The following is a 19,622-nucleotide window of genomic DNA, read 5'->3' on the forward strand; positions in this document are numbered from 1 at the left end:
TGTAGATAATCTACTGCTAATTAAACTGGGATTTTATCAAAACTACACTAAGCAGCCCAGTAAGTGGCACATCGCTGGAATCAGGATTTCTGCCAACAGATTAGGTGGCAAAAACTTGGTGACATATTCCCCTTAACTGGGCGACTCTTAATATATTCAGCACATCGTACCAGCGAGTCCATCATTAAGCATGGCATGTCCCTGTGTGCTTAGATTTTATGACAAGTCAGTTTAAACAATTTCACAATAGATGTCAAGAATGAGTCACACTTAGAGCAAAAGCTGGATGGCCATATTAAAGGGAACTTGTCACCATTAATAATGGAGTGTTATCTGCTATCTAATAAAGCTGGAGGAGCTGAAGAAATTGACTTGTAGAATCTTAAGTATAACTTGTAATGTATTAATTAAAATCCCTGGGCATTCAGGGCTTAGGAGTCAAGTGGGTGGTCCTAATAAGTGATTGATAGTAACCTCTGGATGCGCACAGACACAGGAAAGGCTGTCAATCACAAGGAACTTGAGTTGCATTGTTACTGGTTATACAGCGTGTCCACCGCTGTTAACTTGAGAACGGCAGCAGCTATAGGCATACAAGTGGTGTCTAGGTATAGTAAAGTAGTCATGCGCTACGCAATGAAACCACCTATAGCACCACCTGGTGGAAAACATCGGAGTTAGCATTTTTATCTCGAAAACAGAACGAGATAGAGATAAAAAGTGAATTACAAAATTGTAAAGCATCATCAATTCAATACAAATCGACACCTTGCATACAGAAATGCTATGATATGAAACCCATGACCCCCAAAACATTGAATGCTGGTCACGCATAACGCGCTCATTTATCTTTGATGCTCAAAGTGGCCCCCGTCAGCTGCAATGCACATCCGGACTCTGCACAGCATACTGTATCTTGCTGCACGTTGTGCAATATGGTAGGGGACACGTTTGCACAAGCATCTGTGATACGTCGTCGTAGGTCCTGCAATGTTGGTGGAGGGGTCGCATACACCGGCTGTTTGATGTGACCTCACAGAAAGAAGTCCAATGGGGTCAGGTCAGGTGAGTGTGGAGGCCACACAGCCACCATACCCAATGACTTGTAGGAAGGTGTCCATGAGGTATCGCTTCACGTCCGCAGCCTCGTGCGTTTTACAAGTTCTAATCATAGCATTTCTGTATGCAAGGTGTCGATTCGTATTGAATTGATGATGCCCTACAACTTTGTAATTCACTTTTTTTCTCTATCTCGTTCCGTTTTCAAGATAAAAATGCTAACTCCGTTGTTTTCCACCAGATGGCGCTATAGGTGGTTTCATTGCGTAGCGCATGGCTACTTTACTATACCTAGACACCACTTCTATGCCTATAGCTGCCGCCGTTCTCAAGTTAATAGCGGTGGACACACTGTATACTATATGACTGGAGATGCCAAAGATCCAACTCCTTTTTTTTTTCCTACCATGCAATATTAGGAAACATGACCGCATTTTTTTTTTTTTTTTAGTGGTCAAGTATCTACGCTCTCTGTCGTTTCCGAATTTATCCTGCGTCATTCTAGTAACGGTTTGTTCTCTAATCTTGATGTCTCGATAGTTGGGATAATGTAAAAGAGGACGCACATTGAGAGCAAATATTTTTATTATATACAAAAGTATTTTTTTTGTTTTTTTTTGCAGAGATTTTGATAAATTCTGCTATGAGTTTAATAGTAAAAATAAGAGTTAATAACACTGACTTCATATCACCTGGCTGGTGTCTCCTTACACCATGTTCAGACGTTGCAGATTTGTACCAAACCCCATTCACGTGTGGTAAAAAGAAAAATCAGTTTGTGTTGTGGCTTTGCTGCAAAAACTCCACCATATATGAATGTGGCCTCATACTCCTGCCACGTAGGGCCCAGTATAAATTGGCATAAGGGTGACAGCGCTCGGCAGAAATGCTTCATAGCGGACCCTACAAACAATATGGAGGTATATAATGAGGATGGTGCCCGTCATAGCTGGCTGGTATAAGGTTATACACATCCGTATATGACCGTATATGACGGTATTGCTGCTACCAGGCTGAATCCTCCAGGGCCACAGACCAGGCTCGGCTTTATTATCTGCACCGGGAATAATCAGCCATTCCTGTCATTAGGCCCTAGTCTGCAGGGGTAATCTGGCCGCCAGCTCACTTAGGTGGGCACAATCCGGTTGTTTGCTTCTCTTCTTGATATATTCCAGAGTTTTCACCTAGTTGGGAAAAAAAAGTGATAAAATTAAACCTTTGATGCCACTTTTCACTTCTGCTCTGTAACCTATATAGATTATATATATATATGTATATATAGATTATATATATATTATATATATATATATATATATATATATATATATATATATATATATATACACACAGTGCCTACAAGTAGTATTCAACCCCCTGCAGATTTAGCAGCTTTGATAAGATGCAAATAAGTTAGAGCCTGCAAACTTCAAACAAGAGCAGGATTTATTAACAGATGCATAAATCTTACAAACCAACAAGTTATGTTGCTCAGTTAAATTTTAATAAATTTTCAACATAAAAGTGTGGGTCAATTATTATTCAACCCCTAGGTTTAATATTTTGTGGAATAACCCTTGTTTGCAATTACAGCTAATAATCGTCTTTTATAAGACCTGATCAGGCCGGCACAGGTCTCTGGAGTTATCTTGGCCCATTCCTCCATGCAGATCTTCTCCAAGTTATCTAGGTTCTTTGGGTGTCTCATGTGGACTTTAATCTTGAGCTCCTTCCACAAGTTTTCAATTGGGTTAAGGTCAGGAGACTGACTAGGCCACTGCAACACCTTGATTTTTTCCCTCTTGAACCAGGCCTTGGTTTTCTTGGGTCGTTGTCTTGTTGGAAGATGAAATGACGACCCATCTTAAGATCCTTGATGGAGGAGCGGAGGTTCTTGGCCAAAATCTCCAGGTAGGCCGTGCTATCCATCTTCCCATGGATGCGGACCAGATGGCCAGGCCCCTTGGCTGAGAAACAGCCCCACAGCATGATGCTGCCACCACCATGCTTGACTGTAGGGATGGTATTCTTGGGGTCGTATGCAGTGCCATCCAGTCTCCAAACGTCACGTGTGTGGTTGGCACCAAAGATCTCGATCTTGGTCTCATCAGACCAGAGAACCTTGAACCAGTCTGTCTCAGAGTCCTCCAAGTGATCATGAGCAAACTGTAGACGAGCCTTGACATGACGCTTTGAAAGTAAAGGTACCTTACGGGCTCGTCTGGAACGGAGACCATTGCGGTGGAGTACGTTACTTATGGTATTGACTGAAACCAATGTCCCCCACTGCCATGAGATCTTCCAAGAGCTCCTTCCTTGTTGTCCTTGGGTTAGCCTTGACTCTTCGGACAAGCCTGGCCTCGGCACGGGTGGAAACTTTCAAAGGCTGTCCAGGCCGTGGAAGGCTAACAGTAGTTCCATAAGCCTTCCACTTCCGGATGATGCTCCCAACAGTGGAGACAGGTAGGCCCAACTCCTTGGAAAGGGTTTTGTACCCCTTGCCAGCCTTGTGACCCTCCACGATCTTGTCTCTGATGGCCTTGGAATGCTCCTTTGTCTTTCCCATGTGGACCAAGTATGAGTGCTGTTCACAAGTTTGGAGAGGGTCTTAATTAGTCAGAAAAGGCTGGAAAAAGAGATAATTAATCCAAACATGTGAAGCTCATTGTTCTTTGTGCCTGAAATACTTCTTAATACTTTAGGGGGACCAAACAGAATTCTTGTGGTTTGAGGGGTTGAATAATAAATGACCCTCTGTATAAACTTTTCACAATTTAAAAAAAACAAAAAACAAAAAAGAAATAACATTCTTTTTTGCTGCAGTACATTTCACACTTCCAGGCTGATCTACAGTCCAAATGTCACAATGCCAAGTTAATTCCGAATGTGAAAACCTGCTAAATCTGCAGGGGGTTGAATACTACTTGTAGGCACTGTATATAATATATATAATTGCCCTATTCTGTCTTTCCAAGAAATGACGTCATACACTGAAACCGCCTAAACCATGCCCACACAGCTCCAATAAGCCAAACACCACCTCCCCACACCCACCCCTCACTCCACCCTCACCTAATCAGCAGAGGCCCTGCATCAAACCCCACCCACACCTTACTCTACCCACACCGAATCAGCAGCGACGACCGCTCAATTAGGACACGCCCACTCGTCGAAACCCTGACAACGCCATGACACAGCCGGCGGACAGGTACAAGAGACACCGCCATGGAAGCTCCCTACACCCGACGCAACGAAGCACAGTAAGCCACGACCCACAGGAGGACCCAAAGCGCAGGTCAGTGACCCAACTACGCCACAGAGACACAGAGGGACGGGAACCGGAGGATGCGCAGCTGCGGCATCTCAGGGCTTCCCCGCGCCACAGAGACACATAGAGGGACGGGTTCAGGAGGAGACGCAGCTGCGGCGCACTAGGAACCCAGCACTCCGGGATGCAGCTCTCCCACTAACCAACGATAAATAAGGGGGAAGCACATGGCTACTTAAATATTAACACTGCAGGGAATGTTAAGGAGCCGTTCATTATTATTTATGAGCCACTCATTACTATTCATGAGCAGCTACTTAACATTCCCTGCAGTGTTCATATTTAAGTAGCCATGTGCTTCCTCTGCATTCATCTCAGGTTAGTGGGAGAGCTGCATCCCAGAGTGCTCATGAGCCAATCATTACTATTCATGGCCAGCGGGAAATGAAGACACACACACACACCACGACTCCCACACAGCCCAACACAAACACACACAAACCACCACACACGCACAACCCCGCTCATATCAAACGCGGCCCCCACACATACATACACACACAACCACAACCAGCTGCACACACACACACATCACCCCACACACACACGCCCACACACACACGCCCACACACACACCCCCACAGCACACAAATACACACACACCCCACAAAACACACACCCCCACACACACACACACATCATCACCCCACATACGCACCGCAACACATACACAACGCAATACACACACACCGTGCAACAGAAACACCGCCCTACACAGACACCCACATACCAGGATGGGGTCCATACAAGGATGGAGACTATACCAGGATGGGACACAAACCAGGATGCTGCATACACAAGTATTCTACCTATACCACGATGGGGGCACATCACAGCATCAGCCCACATACCAGGCCAACCCACACCTCCCAACGCCACAGCCTGCAACTCACTGCCAGCCACAGTGGAAAAGCGGAGCGGACGCCGCCCAGGAGCGAGCAGTCGGCGGACAGGTACAAGGGACACCTAGGAAACATTCTAGATGGTGCCTATACCGGGAGGCTGCCTACACCAGATTGCGCACACAAGGATTTTTCTCAAAAATCATATATTAACTACACAATCAATTCTAGAATACCCGAGCGTTCGAATCGGGCCACCTTCTAGTGAGTACATATAATGCCGACTTCATACGCCCAATATTTACGGTTCGTTTATGGATGGTGAAATCCGGACTTTCGGATGAGGAGACCTGTGACGAGTCCAAAATCAATTTCTGTACACGGACTAGGAAACTTTGATGTATGAAGTCATCCTTAGAATAAAATACACCTGCTTAAGGCTGCCTACAGTATTTGTCCTTCCCCCATGCTTTACACTGCAGCTTAGCTTCTACACACTGAGCAACAGTCAATCATGAAGTCAGTACTGAGGCAATCAGACTACCACTGATTACATGGCAGACCGGTCCAGAAAATGGATAATGTGGAGGAAGCCCACATATACTGGTGATATTAGAAGACACTCTACAAATGAACGTCCCAGCTACACTGGCTCTTACCATAGTCTTCGTATCGGCAAAGCCGTGCTTCTGAGCCAGGTTCCATAAATTCACAGCAAGTTGGTTTAATTTATTGTTCCTCAGGTCTCCATGAGCGAGAATACTACTAAAAAAGAGCAGTGCGAGGGAGCTCTGCCGCTTCAAGGTCTACGGGGAGCAAAAAACAGGGATGTAATAACAGGTTAAAAGGGTTATTCCAACAAAATCATGTTATCCCTTACTGATAGCACCGGGGTATCTTGTGGATTGCAGTGACAACAGGGCTCAGCAGCCTCCATTCTATTCATTGTCTATGGGACTGTTGGAAATAGCCGAGTCATGTGCTTGGCAGTCCCATGGACAATGAATATAGAGGAGGCCTGGCATATGCATCTTCACTCCATTCATTGGCTATGGGACTTATTGAAATAAAAGAGTGCTGTGCTTGGCAGTCCCGTAGACAAAGAATATAGAGGAGGCTGTGCATACACATCTCTGCTCAACCCATTGTCTATGGGACTGATGGAAATAGCCGAGTGCTGTGCTTGGTAATCCCAAGGACAAAGAATATAAAGGAGGCTATGTATATGAAGCTCCACTCAAATCATTGTCTATGGGACTGATTGAAATAGCTGAGTGCTGTGCTTGGCAATTACATGGACAATGAATAATGAGAAGGGTGTGCATACACACCTCCAGTCCATTCATTGTCTATGGGACTAATGGAAATAGCAGAGTACTGTGCTTGGCAGTCCTGTGGATAATGAATATAGAGGAGGCTGTGCATCCGAAATTCCGCACCAATCAGGACAGTGCGGCCGAACACTTTTGTTTGGGGGACGTGGAGGGTCCCAGCGATTAGAAAGTTAATCCCTATCCAATGGATAGTAGATAAAGGGTTATTCCCCAAAAGTGAAGTTATAACTGTACAAAAATACTACTACAAGTATGAGTAAAGGGAACCTGTCTTCAGCATAATATAGGAGCCGAGACCCTGATTTCAGTGATGTGTCACTTGCTGTCATTTTCAATCACAGTTTTCCCTACTGTAGATCTAGCAGAGCTCAGAATGCTGAGCTGTATATAACCCCGCACACACCAGTGTTTGGCAAATTTATGTGTATGCTGTGCATAAGAAGAAAGCTGCTAATCAGTAGTAAGGATGTGGGTCATACAGAGCATTTGACTAGGAGGTACAAGACACGTAGCCCTGCAGTGATTATTTCCTGCTGATAAAACACTGATTTTATTGAAACAGCAAAATACAACCTAATAACTGACACATTGCTGGAATCAGGGTCGCAGCCCCTACATCATGGTTCTCTCAGATTATATAGCAAAAACTTACTGACCGATTCGGTTTAATGTATCCATATCCACATATATATATTTAACCAGGTAGTCCTGAGGAAGTGACCCTCTTATTTCTGCTGGCCCCCCACGTATCTATTGAGTCATCTTACCCAGATTAGCAGACAATATATCTACACAATTAGTATTATAGTCATTACTGGGTATACATTCAGGGTGGCACAGACTGCATGTACCATTTTCGGTGGGTACTAACCAGTGGCTACCGCGAACACCTCATAAGATCAGACCTTTTGACCTCACATACAGCCTCAGTGACCCCACTAATAAACAGGTAAGGTCCCATCGTTCCTTCCTTCCCACACATTACATGGAGAAAAGTAATGGGACACGTCAATCAATAAAGGTTTTTCATCCGGCCCCTGCCCCCCCACACTGGTGTCCAACATCCGCTCTCAACCCCTCACCATAGTGTATAACATCCGGCCCCCCACACTGCTGTACAACATCCGCTCTCAACCCCCACCCACCCCCAGTGTATAACATCTGGGCCCCCCACACTGGTGTACAATATCCGCTCTCAACCCCCCACCCCCAGTGTATAACATCCGGCCCCCCACACTGCTGTACAACATCCGTTCTCAACCCCCACCCACCCCCAGTGTATAACATCCGGTCCCCCACACTGCTGTACAACATCCGCTCTCAACCCCTCACCCCAGTGTATAACATCCGGCCCCCCACACTGCTGTACAACATCCGCTCTCAACCCCTCACCCCAGTGTATAACATCCGGCCCCCCACACTGCTGTACAACATCCAATCTCAAAACACCCCACCAACCCCGAGATGTAATACCCATAATCCCCTTCCCCAATGCCATCTGCCTTTACTAGCACGTGACAGAAGGATCGGTGGAAAAGATCTCACTGATACCAGCGCAGTCCTGTAATAGGAGTCACCTGTGTAACAAGTCTATTCAGGACATTTTCCTTCCTAAATATATCCCCATCACCTGTGAGAGGTGGAAGAAACTGCAGCAACGAAATAAAGACCCCATAACATTACAGAGCGGGGGGCTGAGTGCTGTGGAAACAAAGGGCAGATAAGTCACCAATGCTCTGCTGACTCCTTAACTACAGTGTCCAAACCTCCAAAACTGCGCCAGGAACTTCATGGGCGAGCAGTTGCAGCAGCCGTACATCACCAAGCTCAATACCGAGCATCGGATGGTATAAGGCAGCCCCTACAGGATGCTAGAGCCCCCACAGAACTCCACAGCATGCTAGAGCCCCCACAGCATGCTAGAGCCCCCACAGAACTCCACAGCATGCTAGAGCCCCCACAGCATGCTAGAGCCCCCACAGCATGCTAGAGCCCCCACAGCATGCTAGAGCCCCCACAGCATGCTAGAGCCCCCACAGCATGCTAGAGCCCCCACAGCATGCTAGAGCCCCCACAGCATGCTAGAGCCCCCACAGCATGCTAGATCCCCCACAGCATGCTAGATCCCCCACAGCATGCTAGAGCCCCCACAGCATGCTAGAGCCCCCACAGCATGCTAGAGCCCCCACAGCATGCTAGATCCCCCACAGCATGCTAGAGCCCCCACAGCATGCTAGAGCCCCCACAGCATGCTAGAGCCCCCACAGCATGCTGGAGTCCCAGAAATTTGATCCATGCAGTGTTATCTATCTATATCTAACCCTTCTAGCTACATGCTGTAGTTCTCCTCTTATTACCACAGAAAAACAACCTCTTCCCTCAGCTCAGTACTGAGCATGTGCAAAGACGGAGCAGGGACGCTACTGAGCATGTGCGACCACCACTGAAGGCAGACCTACACTGCAGCCACAGGAAAAACAGCAGGAGGCGCTATCACAGATGAAAATGTCATGTATATATATTAAAAAAAAAACACTTTCGAATGGATGTACATTTCAACTGCGCTCTGAACAATATTTTTCACAGACAGCCCCTTTAATACAAAGTTTCCTTCCTACGACACATTATTGGCAGGAATCGTCCGTCCCTTGAAGGCTAGTAATGGCTCTCACTCAGTGTGTGAGTGGTGATGGGACCTGGGAGAGGACGGTGAGTAATGACCTTCTAATGAGGAGTGGGAGATGCCGGATTGTGTGAGCGGGGAGATCATTCACAGTTCATCTCCCCTGCGGCCACACGGGACAAGCTGTTTCACATTACACCATTAGCTCATGGGCTGCAATCACAGCTGCATTGTCAGAGCGCTCGTCCGAAAAAGTCTGTAGTATCGAAATATAATAAACCAGCCCAGATGTGGAGAGGGGACTAGAAATGACCCCCTGACACTACGTGAAATATCCGGGGGCCCCTGCGGGTCATTACTGTATGGGTGTATCCCCAATATGCTGACAGCCATCACATTTTATCTCCGTACCATCGTATCCTCTTACTCAAGTGATACCGGGGTGGGGGGGGGGAAGATGCGGTCCGGATCCACGAAATGTGGATTGCAATGGGAGCATCTTGCTATCAGGGGAAATAATGATCGGGCATTGGGATTTCAACAGCCTGATCCTTTACTGGCAGCAACTAGCTCCGTTCTCTAAGAAAACGTATGCACCCCCCTTGGCCATGCTGGGGTCAGAAGAAGTGAATACAGACACATTTTGGCTGTAGGAGCTTGATAATAGCATTCACTTCGATTGGAAGAAAAGCAATTCCAGCAGCTAAACAGGAAAGGGTTCTTTACAGTTAGAGCAGTCAGACTGTGGAATGCCGACCACAAGAGGTAGTAATGGCAGATACTATAACAGCTTTCAAAAAAAGGGCTGGATGATTTCCTCAGTACACAACATTGTTGGTTATAAGTGACGTAGTGACAAAATGTAAAAATGGTGGAGGAAGGTTGAACTAGATGGACCGAGGGCTTTTTTCAACCTATGTAACTATATAATAACCTTTTTCAATGTATGAAGCCAAAGCACCACTGAGTAAGATGTACGGATCTACAGAGAACTCAACTCCCTTGGTTGCTTCATTGGGGGACACAGAACCATGGGATAGTCTGCTGCCACCTGGAGGCCAACAATAGTATTACACAGAATTAAAAATTGGCTCCTCCCCAGCAGAATAGACCTTGCCTACTAGCCACCGGCCACCTCAGTTTTCTCTAGTGTCATTTGGTGGAAAGGTCTGTGTCAGAACTGTCATTGATACTCGGTTAGGTGTTAACTTGATGTCTGTTTCCGGGTAACATTGTGTACCCTAATGGTCAGTTTCACCCAGGTAGTGACGGAGAGTACAGTCTGTATCGTCTGTCGTCGGTTTGGCCGGACTAGGGTGTCTGACTTAAAGGTCAGGTATGGGGTTGAGGTCCGTATGCCAGCAGGCTCCACAGAGCACAAGATAGCCTGCCTTCAGGACAGGTAACTATTACCCTGTTGTGTCTCCCCCTTCCGTCTTTCCCATAACGACCATGGGTTGGGGTGTGGGGGTGCCAATTGCATTCCAGAGTGCCGCCGCTGTCCTTGGCATTCTGGTGGGGAGCTCCTAGGGTGAGGGAGCGGGTTGCACGGCAGTTAGCATCACTGCTGATTTCAGGTTCTGGGTGTTCCTATTCAATCAGAGCTACTGCTTAGGCGTGGGGCAGCTGGGCATTCTCCTATATGTGCGGCACTTCACCCCCCCCCCCTCTCCAGTCCACCTCTTCCGGCAACAGCGCCATATTTTGGTGAAGACGTCAGCTACTTGCTGGGATTCCCACCTCTGCATGAGACACCTCACTATGTATTCAGCTGTTGTCCCCTTCACATTATACCTCAGACTCGGTATGCTGTTCCCATGTGGGAGCCGACTCTTTTCGGGTTTTTTCTCTCTACTCACCGATCTTCTTCATTTTCTCCCTTTCTTGTTCCTTCGATCTTCCAGATGTCGGAGACAAGAGAGGACCGGGCATGCCCTCCAGCTCAACCTGCAATTGTTACCTATGCATGTCCTGGAAATGGTAACAAGTCTATATCTTATCGTGCCACCTTGTCTCCTCCTCCCTTGCAGATGTCTACTCAGGGGTTCTCGAAGATTGCTGAAGAGAATGTGGCCCGTCCTATCTAGGCTCACAATCTGACTCAAATGGCTGCAGAACAAAAGTGTCCAGAACTCTGGTTACAGTTGTGGACCGTTTTCCGGTGACACCGGCAGCCCCAAAAGCTCTGGCCAACTCTTCAACCGAATCAGACCCTCCAGTGACTTCTCCCCAGTATGGCACGTCCTTCTATGTTCTAAACCAGTGTTTCTCAACTCCAGTCCTCAAGACTAGAGTTGAGCGCGGTTCGTGGTTCATGGTTCTCCAGTTCTAGGCTCGAGTGATTTTGGGGCATGTTCTAGATCGAACTAGAACTCGAGCTTTTTGCAAAAGCTCGATAGTTCTAGAAACGTTCGAGAACGGTTCTAGCAGCCAAAAAACAGCTAAATCTTAGCTTGGTTTCTGCTGTAATAGTGTAAGTCACTCTGTGAATCAAACTATTATCACATTTCAGTGTATAGTGTGCGTGAACAGCGCCTTCAGATCACTGCTGTTTCTATAATGGCGATCGCCATTTTTTTTTTTTTTTTTCTTGTCTTCCTTCCCTAAGCGCGCGCGTCTTGTGGGGCTGGCCAGCATGTCAGCCAATCACAGACACACACACACCTAAGTGGACTTTGAGGCAGAGAAGCAACGGCATGTGTGATAGGATCTGCATGTCACATGTCCCTGCATTATAAAACCGGACATTTTCTTCACGATCGCCATTATCTGCCTTCTGCGTCTTTGGTGTCAGACATCACTGTCGCAATTCCGTCCTTTGTCCTATCGCCGATACAGCTGTATGCGCTCCATACACAGCGTTAGACAGCTTAGGGAGAGCACATTCTAGCAGTCCTTTTAAGGGCTCGTACCGGCAGGGTCAGAGAGCCATAAGTGACAGGTCCTGCAAACAGCAACAGCGTCTGTGTAGCCCAGGTCAGGGATTTCCTCCCTGCATTTCACCATTAGGAGGGAATAGAAAGGCAGGCTTCCATTCCTCTACCCAGAGCACCACAATCCTGCCACTGTACCCTCTTGTCCTCTGCACACTCCAACTCATTCTAAGTAAGCCATTATACTAGCAAACACTCAGTGTACCTAGTGGCATCCTATCTGTGGCTATTGGACTTTGCTATAGTCCCACTAGTGCAAAGACATTTGCAGAGCACATCTGCCTGCATTGCACACTCCAAGTTTTTTAAACTAAGCAATTTTACTAGCAAACACTCAGTGTACCTAGTGGCATCCTATACGTGGCTATTGGACTTTGCTATAGTCCCACTAGTGCAAAGACATTAGCAGAGCACATCTGCCTGCATTGCACACTCCAAGTTTTTTAAACTCAGCCATTATACTAGCAAACACTCAGTGTACCTAGTGGCATCCTATACGTGGCTATTGGACTTTGCTATAGTCCCACTAGGGCCAAGACATTTGCAGAGCGCATCTGCCTGCGTTGCACACTCCAACAAATTATAACGAAGCCATTATACTAGCAAACACTCAGTGTACCTAGTGGCATCCTATACGTGGCTATTGGACTTTGCTATAGTCCCACTAGTGCCAAGACATTTGCAGCACGTCTGCCTGCGTTGCACACTCCAACGAATTATAACTAAGCCATTATACTAGCACACACTCAGTGTACCTAGTGGCATCCTATACGTGGCTATTGGACTTTGCTATAGTCCCACTAGTGCAAAGACATTAGCAGAGCACATCTGCCTGCATTGCACACTCCAAGTTTTTTAAACTCAGCCATTATACTAGCAAACAGTCAGTGTACCTAGTGGCATCCTAAACGTGGCTATTGTACTTTTGTCAATTCACAGTATTGGAACGTTATTTGCAGCACGTCTGCCTGCATTGCACACTCTAACTTTTTTAAACTCAGCCATTATACTAGCAAACAGTCAGTGTACCTAGTGGCATCCTATACGTGGCTATTGGACTTTGCTATAGTCCCACTAGTGCCAAGACATTTGCAGAGCGCATCTGCCTGCGGTGCACACTCCAACTAATTATAACGAAGCCATTATACTAGCAAACACTCACTGTACCTAGTTGTATCCTAAACGTGGCTATTGTACTTTTGTCAATTCACAGTATTGGAACGTTATTTGCAGCACGTCTGCCTGCATTGCACACTCCAACAAATTATAACGAAGCCATTATACTAGCACACACTCAGTGTACCTAGTGGCATCCTATACGTGGCTATTGGACTTTGCTATAGTCCCACTAGTGCAAAGACATTTGCATAGCACGTCTGCCTGCATTGCACACTACAACTTTTTTAAACTAAGCAATTTTACTAGCAAACACTCACTGTACCTAGTTGTATCCTAAACGTGGCTATTGTACTTTTGTCAATTCACACTACTGCAAATCTATGTGCAGCACCTCTGCATGACAACCTCGTGCTCTGTTTTTAATAAGCTATAATGATAGCACAAAATACTGCCATTTTGTGGCATCATAGAACTGGCTGTTGTATTCCATTAGTGCCCCACTGGTGACAAGCTATTTCTAGCACCTCTACATCACACCCTCATGCACATTTTGCTACGCTAATGTTATAGCAAACTCATGGAATTCATTGCTGCATTTCATAATTCGGAGGGATAGAAAGTCAGGCTTCCTTTAGCTTTTCCTTCTGTTCATAGACAGCATCTCCAAGACAAATTTCCCCTCCACGTCTAAGTGTGGAGAGGCAGCTAGTGCGCATGCGTGTGCCGATGTACCCCAGCTGCAGCATAATTACAGTGTTTCGCCTAGTGAGTATGCTCAGCCTGACTGTGCCATTCCTGACGCTAAGTTTTCATTTCGGGATACAGCGCATGCTCCCACACTAAGTGTGAAAAGCCTCTTTGCACAGGTGCTTGCATTCCGTGCCGGGTCTAAGTCCTGTTTTGGGCATAGACACCATGCTAAAGCTGATAGTCTTTTTTCAGAGACTGTATTTCATGCTACTGAGCATGCTCAGGCACTTCCTGCATCAGAGACTAGGTCCGGTAATGAACTCTTTGGCCCTGGCCCTGATGTGGGGGTCCCATATAGACCACAGGGCATCAGGTGTCCTCCCAAATGGCTTGCAGAGGCCCACACCTATGACTTGTCACCGCATTATTGATGCTCAGACGATGACTGGTGAGGTGTTTGGGTCATGGCAGCCATGAGGTCATCATTGAAGTTGCGTTTCCAAATAGGACGCTAGTTATGCCACTCATGACGTGTCACTCTACTTTTGTCTCCAGGAGGTGCATTGTGGTTCACCCTGGTTTGGGGCGGACCCAGGTTATAAAAGGGGCTGGAGCCAACAAGGAGGTGCGCAGTCTTCTATTATGCTCCGAAAGAGCACACCTCCATGTGTTGAACCCATTGCGGCTTTAGGCCAGAGGTAGGCAGGGATAGGGTGTCGATGCAGGCCACCACCACAGTTGGTAACGCAGAACGGTTAAGACCAGCTCCTGTCCTAACAGTCCTGCTTGTGCAGCCCAGTGGCATTAACAGGCCTGCTGCTGCTGATGCGCCTGCTGTCCACAGGTGTGGCCCCTACGCACACGGTCAGCGTACTCAATGGCCCCTGTGTTGTTAACAGGGAGTTCCTGGGCTGGGTGGGCATGTGGACCCTGTGACGCTAACAGGGCTCACAGTCTCCAGATCCGAATGGCGTCTAACTCGGTTCAGGCTACTATTAGTTTCATAGCCACACAGCTCTGTATCCTCCACCAAACCTTCAAGTTGCCAACCTCTCCTTTTCCAACTGGGAGCACGGTGGACACTGACTGCTGATGGGGATATATACCTTTCTCTTTCTTTTCTTATTAATTTTCGTTATATAGCGGTCACAGATTATATACCACTTTATCCAAATCTGCCAGTCCCACTGTAACAGATGTTGTTTCTTCAGCAAATGTTACAGTTGCTTAACCACCAAATCCACGGACCAAAACTTTTTTCCCCTTTCCAACACACCTGTTCCCCTTTCCAACAGCATCTGTCCTTTTTCAACTCATTTTGGGATATGACCAAAAGTGCCACTGTGCAGGGACACCGTACTCAACGCCATCTCAGCACAGCAGCCATCCCTCGGTCCCTCCGATGTGGACAAGTAAAAGACCATTTCCTCCTATCCATGACAAAGCGTTGAGATTCACTCTGTGCAGCACTGGTGTTTAGTGGAAAAGCAGATCTAAGATTGCGTACCACATTCTGCAGATACTCCTGTATACGTGCGTCTATTTCTATGGCAGGAATTAGTTCGCCAAATTTTGTCTTGTACCGGGGATCTAACAGTGTGGCAACCCAGTATTCAGGATTAGTTCAAATTCATACAATCCGAGGGTCATGTAGGTAGTGCAGCAAGAAGGCGCTCATGTGTCTTGTGCATCCAGGAGGACCAAGTCCTTGGTGTGTTGGTGGCAGAGAGGTGAGAATCGTGCATCCTTCCTCTGCCCTCTACCCACAACCTCGCACAACCGAAATGTGAGCAAGCTCTCACTCATCTGCTGAGTCTTCCATGCCCATCGCCAGTTCGTCCTCCATTTCTTCATGGGCTCCTGCACTTTCATCAACACTTTTTGCTGATACTATGCGCCCTTGTTAATCCCTCTCCCTCACCATGAATGCCGCATAGGTGCCGCTGACCATCTGGACCTCGTAGATCTTGTTATCCCTTCCGCATATGACTCCTCCTGTACTTCCTCCCCTTCCTCTTGTCCCAACACCTGACTCAGAATAATAATTACAGTGTGCTCCATCATGTAGATGACCAGAATTGTCACGCTGAGAATGACATTGCCAGTGCTAAACATCTTCGTCGACATTTCAAAACTGTGTAGCAGGGTGCATAGGTCCTTGATCTGACACCACTCCAGCAGCGTGATCTGCACCACCTCTGGATCAAGTTATCCCAGGCTATATGTCTTACCGTATTTCAGCAGGGCTCTGCGGTGCTGCCACACACGCTGCAACATGTGCAGATTCCAATTCCTGCGTGTCGAAACATCGCATTTACGGCGTTTAACTGCCAGACCCTAAGACTTCCGGAGTGATGAAAGTTGTTGAGCTGCTGTGTGCGCACGATGGAAGTGAGCACATAGCGAGCGTGCCCACTGCACAAGGCCATGTAGGCCGTGATGGTGTTTTAAAAATTGCTGGCGAATTCGGTTCAACACGTGAGCCCTAAAAGGCACGTGTGTCACATTGCCCTGAGGATGGCCCGCAGCCAGGTTTGCATCATTGCCGCACACGGCTGTTAAGTCACCAACGTAGTCCGCTCCGTCAATTTGTACTCCGGTTGCCAGGTGACAACGTGTTCCTTTCATGAATAGTGCTGATGATGTGAGAGTAGTCGATGCCAGCGGCGCAGGTGGACGCAGGTTATGCTCACCCACTGGGCTGCATTACCTTGACAGATGCAGAATCTCTGGCTGAATGTAGCTGGTGGGTATCTCACAGATGAAATACCATCATTCAGCTACAACCAATGGGAAGACACCACACCCTTTTTTATGCCCATCCTGTCTGCAGACCACTGCCAGACATAGCTATGAACCTCTGGTTAATTTTACCCCCAGTTCAGTTTTATGATTTTGTGTGCTTGTTACCTGACTACTTTTCCTGCTTGCTGTTTATGTACCTTGTTGGCCGATACGCATTTCAACTCTGCTTGTTTTCTGATTCTTTCCTGGCCGTCCCATTCTGTTCCTGTTCCTCAATTAATGTTTTGACCCTGCCTGACTACTATTCTCTGTAATAGCGGTGTGACTCACATTTCCCATACATTTCAAAGTAAAACTTTGACCGCCTGATGGCATTGAGCTCTGCTGCCAGCATAGTAAGGAGGTGTGTGGTAGTCCTTGTGCGCAGTTGCAAGGAAGGGTGGCCTGACCACACAGGGTTTGCGCAAAGGTAGAGGACCCACACGAGGTTGAAGAGGCAGAAGCAGTGTATTAACTTCTACATACAGAACAAGGATTGAAACAACTCGTGGGGACGGCAAGACTTGTACAGCAGACCCTTCTCCATCTCTCACCATAGTTTGCCAGTGCCCAGTCAGTGACATGTAATGACCCTGTCTATGCTTACTGGTCCAAGTATCTGTGTTGAAATGCACCCTGTCGCACACAGATTTTCTCAAGGAAGTGGTGATGTTGTGTGCGACATGCTGGTGTAGCGCGGGCATGCTTTTCTTGGAGAAGCAGTGGTGATTGGGCATGTGGTACTGGGGCACAGCGACAGACATAAGGTCTGTAAAATCCTGTGTGTCCACTACGCGTAAAGGCAGCATTTCGGTAGCCAACAGCTTACAGAGGGATAGAGTCAACCACTTAGCTTTGTCATGGGTCGCAGTAAGTGGCCTTTTATTTGACCACATCTGAGGGAAAGAGATCTGGCTGCTGTCTGTAGACGGTGTTGAGTAGGGTGTCCCTGGAAAAATGCAGGTTTGTGAGAAAAGTGCAGGCGGAGACATGATGTTGCCTTCATCTTGCCTTCAGATCTGTTCATCTTGTATCATTTTTAAAAAACACATCAAGCAAGGGTTACTCCAAGCGGAGTCTACCTTTTTTCCCAACATTGGGCACACAGACACCCCATCAGTGGCAGCACTTGTGCCCTAGTTGCAAACAGGATGTTTTGATTTGCATCAAGCACATTCCAAATCCACAAGCATTTACTCTCCCCAGGATGACACAGGGGTAGTAAATTCCTTCTGGATCCATGACTTGTTCATTTTGATGAACGTCAGTGTGTCCACATTGTCACTGGACAGACGCGTGCGCTTATCTGTCAGCACACACCCAGCAGCACTGAAGAAGACACGTTCAGAGACAACGCTGGCAGCTGCACACGACAAAATCTCCAAGGCGTAACTGGAGAGCTCTGTCAATTTTTCTAGATTTGAAGCCCAAAAGGAGCAAGGCTCCATTTGCAAAGTCATTGCATCGATGTTCATTTGGAGATACTCCTGTATCATCCTCTCCATCCGTTGACTATGTGTCAGACTTGTTGTCTCTGGTGGCCTTGCAAAGGAGGGTCTAAAAAAATTATGAAAATATTCCATAAAATTGCTGTTACCAGCACCAGATACGGTCCTACTGGTACGGGTAGACTGTTGAAGATGACGATGCCGTCCCATGTTTGTCAAGTTACAACTGGGAGAATCACTCCCTTCACCTGCACGGTTGTTTGGTGTAAAAGCCGAGCTAAGATCGAGTAACAGCTTATGCTGATACTCCAGCATACGTGCGTCCCTTTCTATGGGTGGAATTATGTCACAAAATTTGGACTTGTCCCGGGGATCTAATAGTGTGGCAAGCCAGTAGTCATCATCACTTCTAATTTTGACAATCCGAGGGTCATGTTGGAGGTAGTGCAACAAGAAGGCACTCATGTGTCTTGCGCAGCCATGCGGACCAAGTCCACGCTGTGTTTGTGGCATAGAGGTGCTAACCGTTCTTTCTTCCTCTGACATCTCCCCCCAACCTCTTTCAACTGAATTTTGACCAAGGTCTCCCTCATCCGCTGAGTCTTCCATGTCCATGGACAGTTCGTCCTCCATATCTTCATGTCCTCCTGCACCTTCCTCAACATCTCGCCTGCTACCATGCGCCCTTGTTGATCCCTGTCCCCCATGGTCCCATGCCTGCCGCGTTGGTGATGATGAACGTCTGGACCTTGGTGATGTTGTTGTGTCTTGCGCATATGAATCCTCCTGTAGTTCCTCCCCTTCCTGTTGTCCCACCCCCTGACTCCGAATAGTGTTTAGCGTGTGCTCCAGCATGTAAATGACTGTAATCGTCATGCTGATAATGGCATTGTCAGCGCTAAACATATTCGTCGCCATGTCGAAACTGTGCAGAACGGTGCATAGGTCCTTGATCTGAGATCACTCCATCAGGGTGATCTGCCCCACTTCTGCATCTCGTTGGCCCAGGCTATACATCATGACGTATTGCACCAGGGCTCGCCGGTGCTGCCACAGTCGCTGTAACATGTGGAGAGTTGAATTCCAGCGTGTCGCCACATCGCATTTCAGGCGATGAACCGGCAGGCCGAAAGACTTCTGGAGCGATGCAAGTCGCTCAGCTGCGGCGGTTGAACGGCGGAAGTGAGCACTGCAGACAGTTTACGTGCCCTGGTCAGAAGGCCATCTAGGCCGGGATAGTGTGTTAAAAATTGCTGGACAACAAGGTTCAACACGTGAGCCATACAAGGCACGTGTGTCACCTTGCCCAGGCGAAGGGCCGCACCCAGGTTTGCAGCATTGTCGCACACGGCCTTACCAGGCTGCAGGTTGAGTGGAGACAACCATTTATTAAACTCGGACCGCAGAGCTGACCACAACTCCTCAGCTGTGTGACTCTTATTCCCAAGACATGTCAAGCTAAAGA

General features: G+C 47.4%; 1 protein-coding gene across 2 annotated transcripts in view; it reads right to left on the reverse strand.

Annotated features, from left to right (window-relative positions):
• Nucleotides 1–1,637: 1,637 nt before the first annotated feature.
• The window catches only part of VPS35L (VPS35 endosomal protein sorting factor like), a 169,565-nt gene continuing 151,580 nt past the window's right edge, over nucleotides 1,638–19,622 (reverse strand). The window contains exons 30-31 of one of the 2 annotated variants that reach the window (XM_075317995.1): nucleotides 5,886–6,032; nucleotides 1,638–2,243 (exon numbers count right to left, since the gene is read on the reverse strand). In XM_075317995.1, coding sequence (XP_075174110.1) covers nucleotides 2,145–2,243; nucleotides 5,886–6,032 — 246 coding nt within the window. In that variant the 3' untranslated portion in view covers nucleotides 1,638–2,144. The remainder of the gene's footprint in view (nucleotides 2,244–5,885; nucleotides 6,033–19,622) is intronic. The other variant, XM_075317997.1, reaches the window with a different exon arrangement.

The sequence above is a fragment of the Anomaloglossus baeobatrachus genome, chromosome 7 (assembly GCF_048569485.1).
Source record: "Anomaloglossus baeobatrachus isolate aAnoBae1 chromosome 7, aAnoBae1.hap1, whole genome shotgun sequence".
Lineage (NCBI taxonomy): Eukaryota > Metazoa > Chordata > Amphibia > Anura > Aromobatidae > Anomaloglossus > Anomaloglossus baeobatrachus.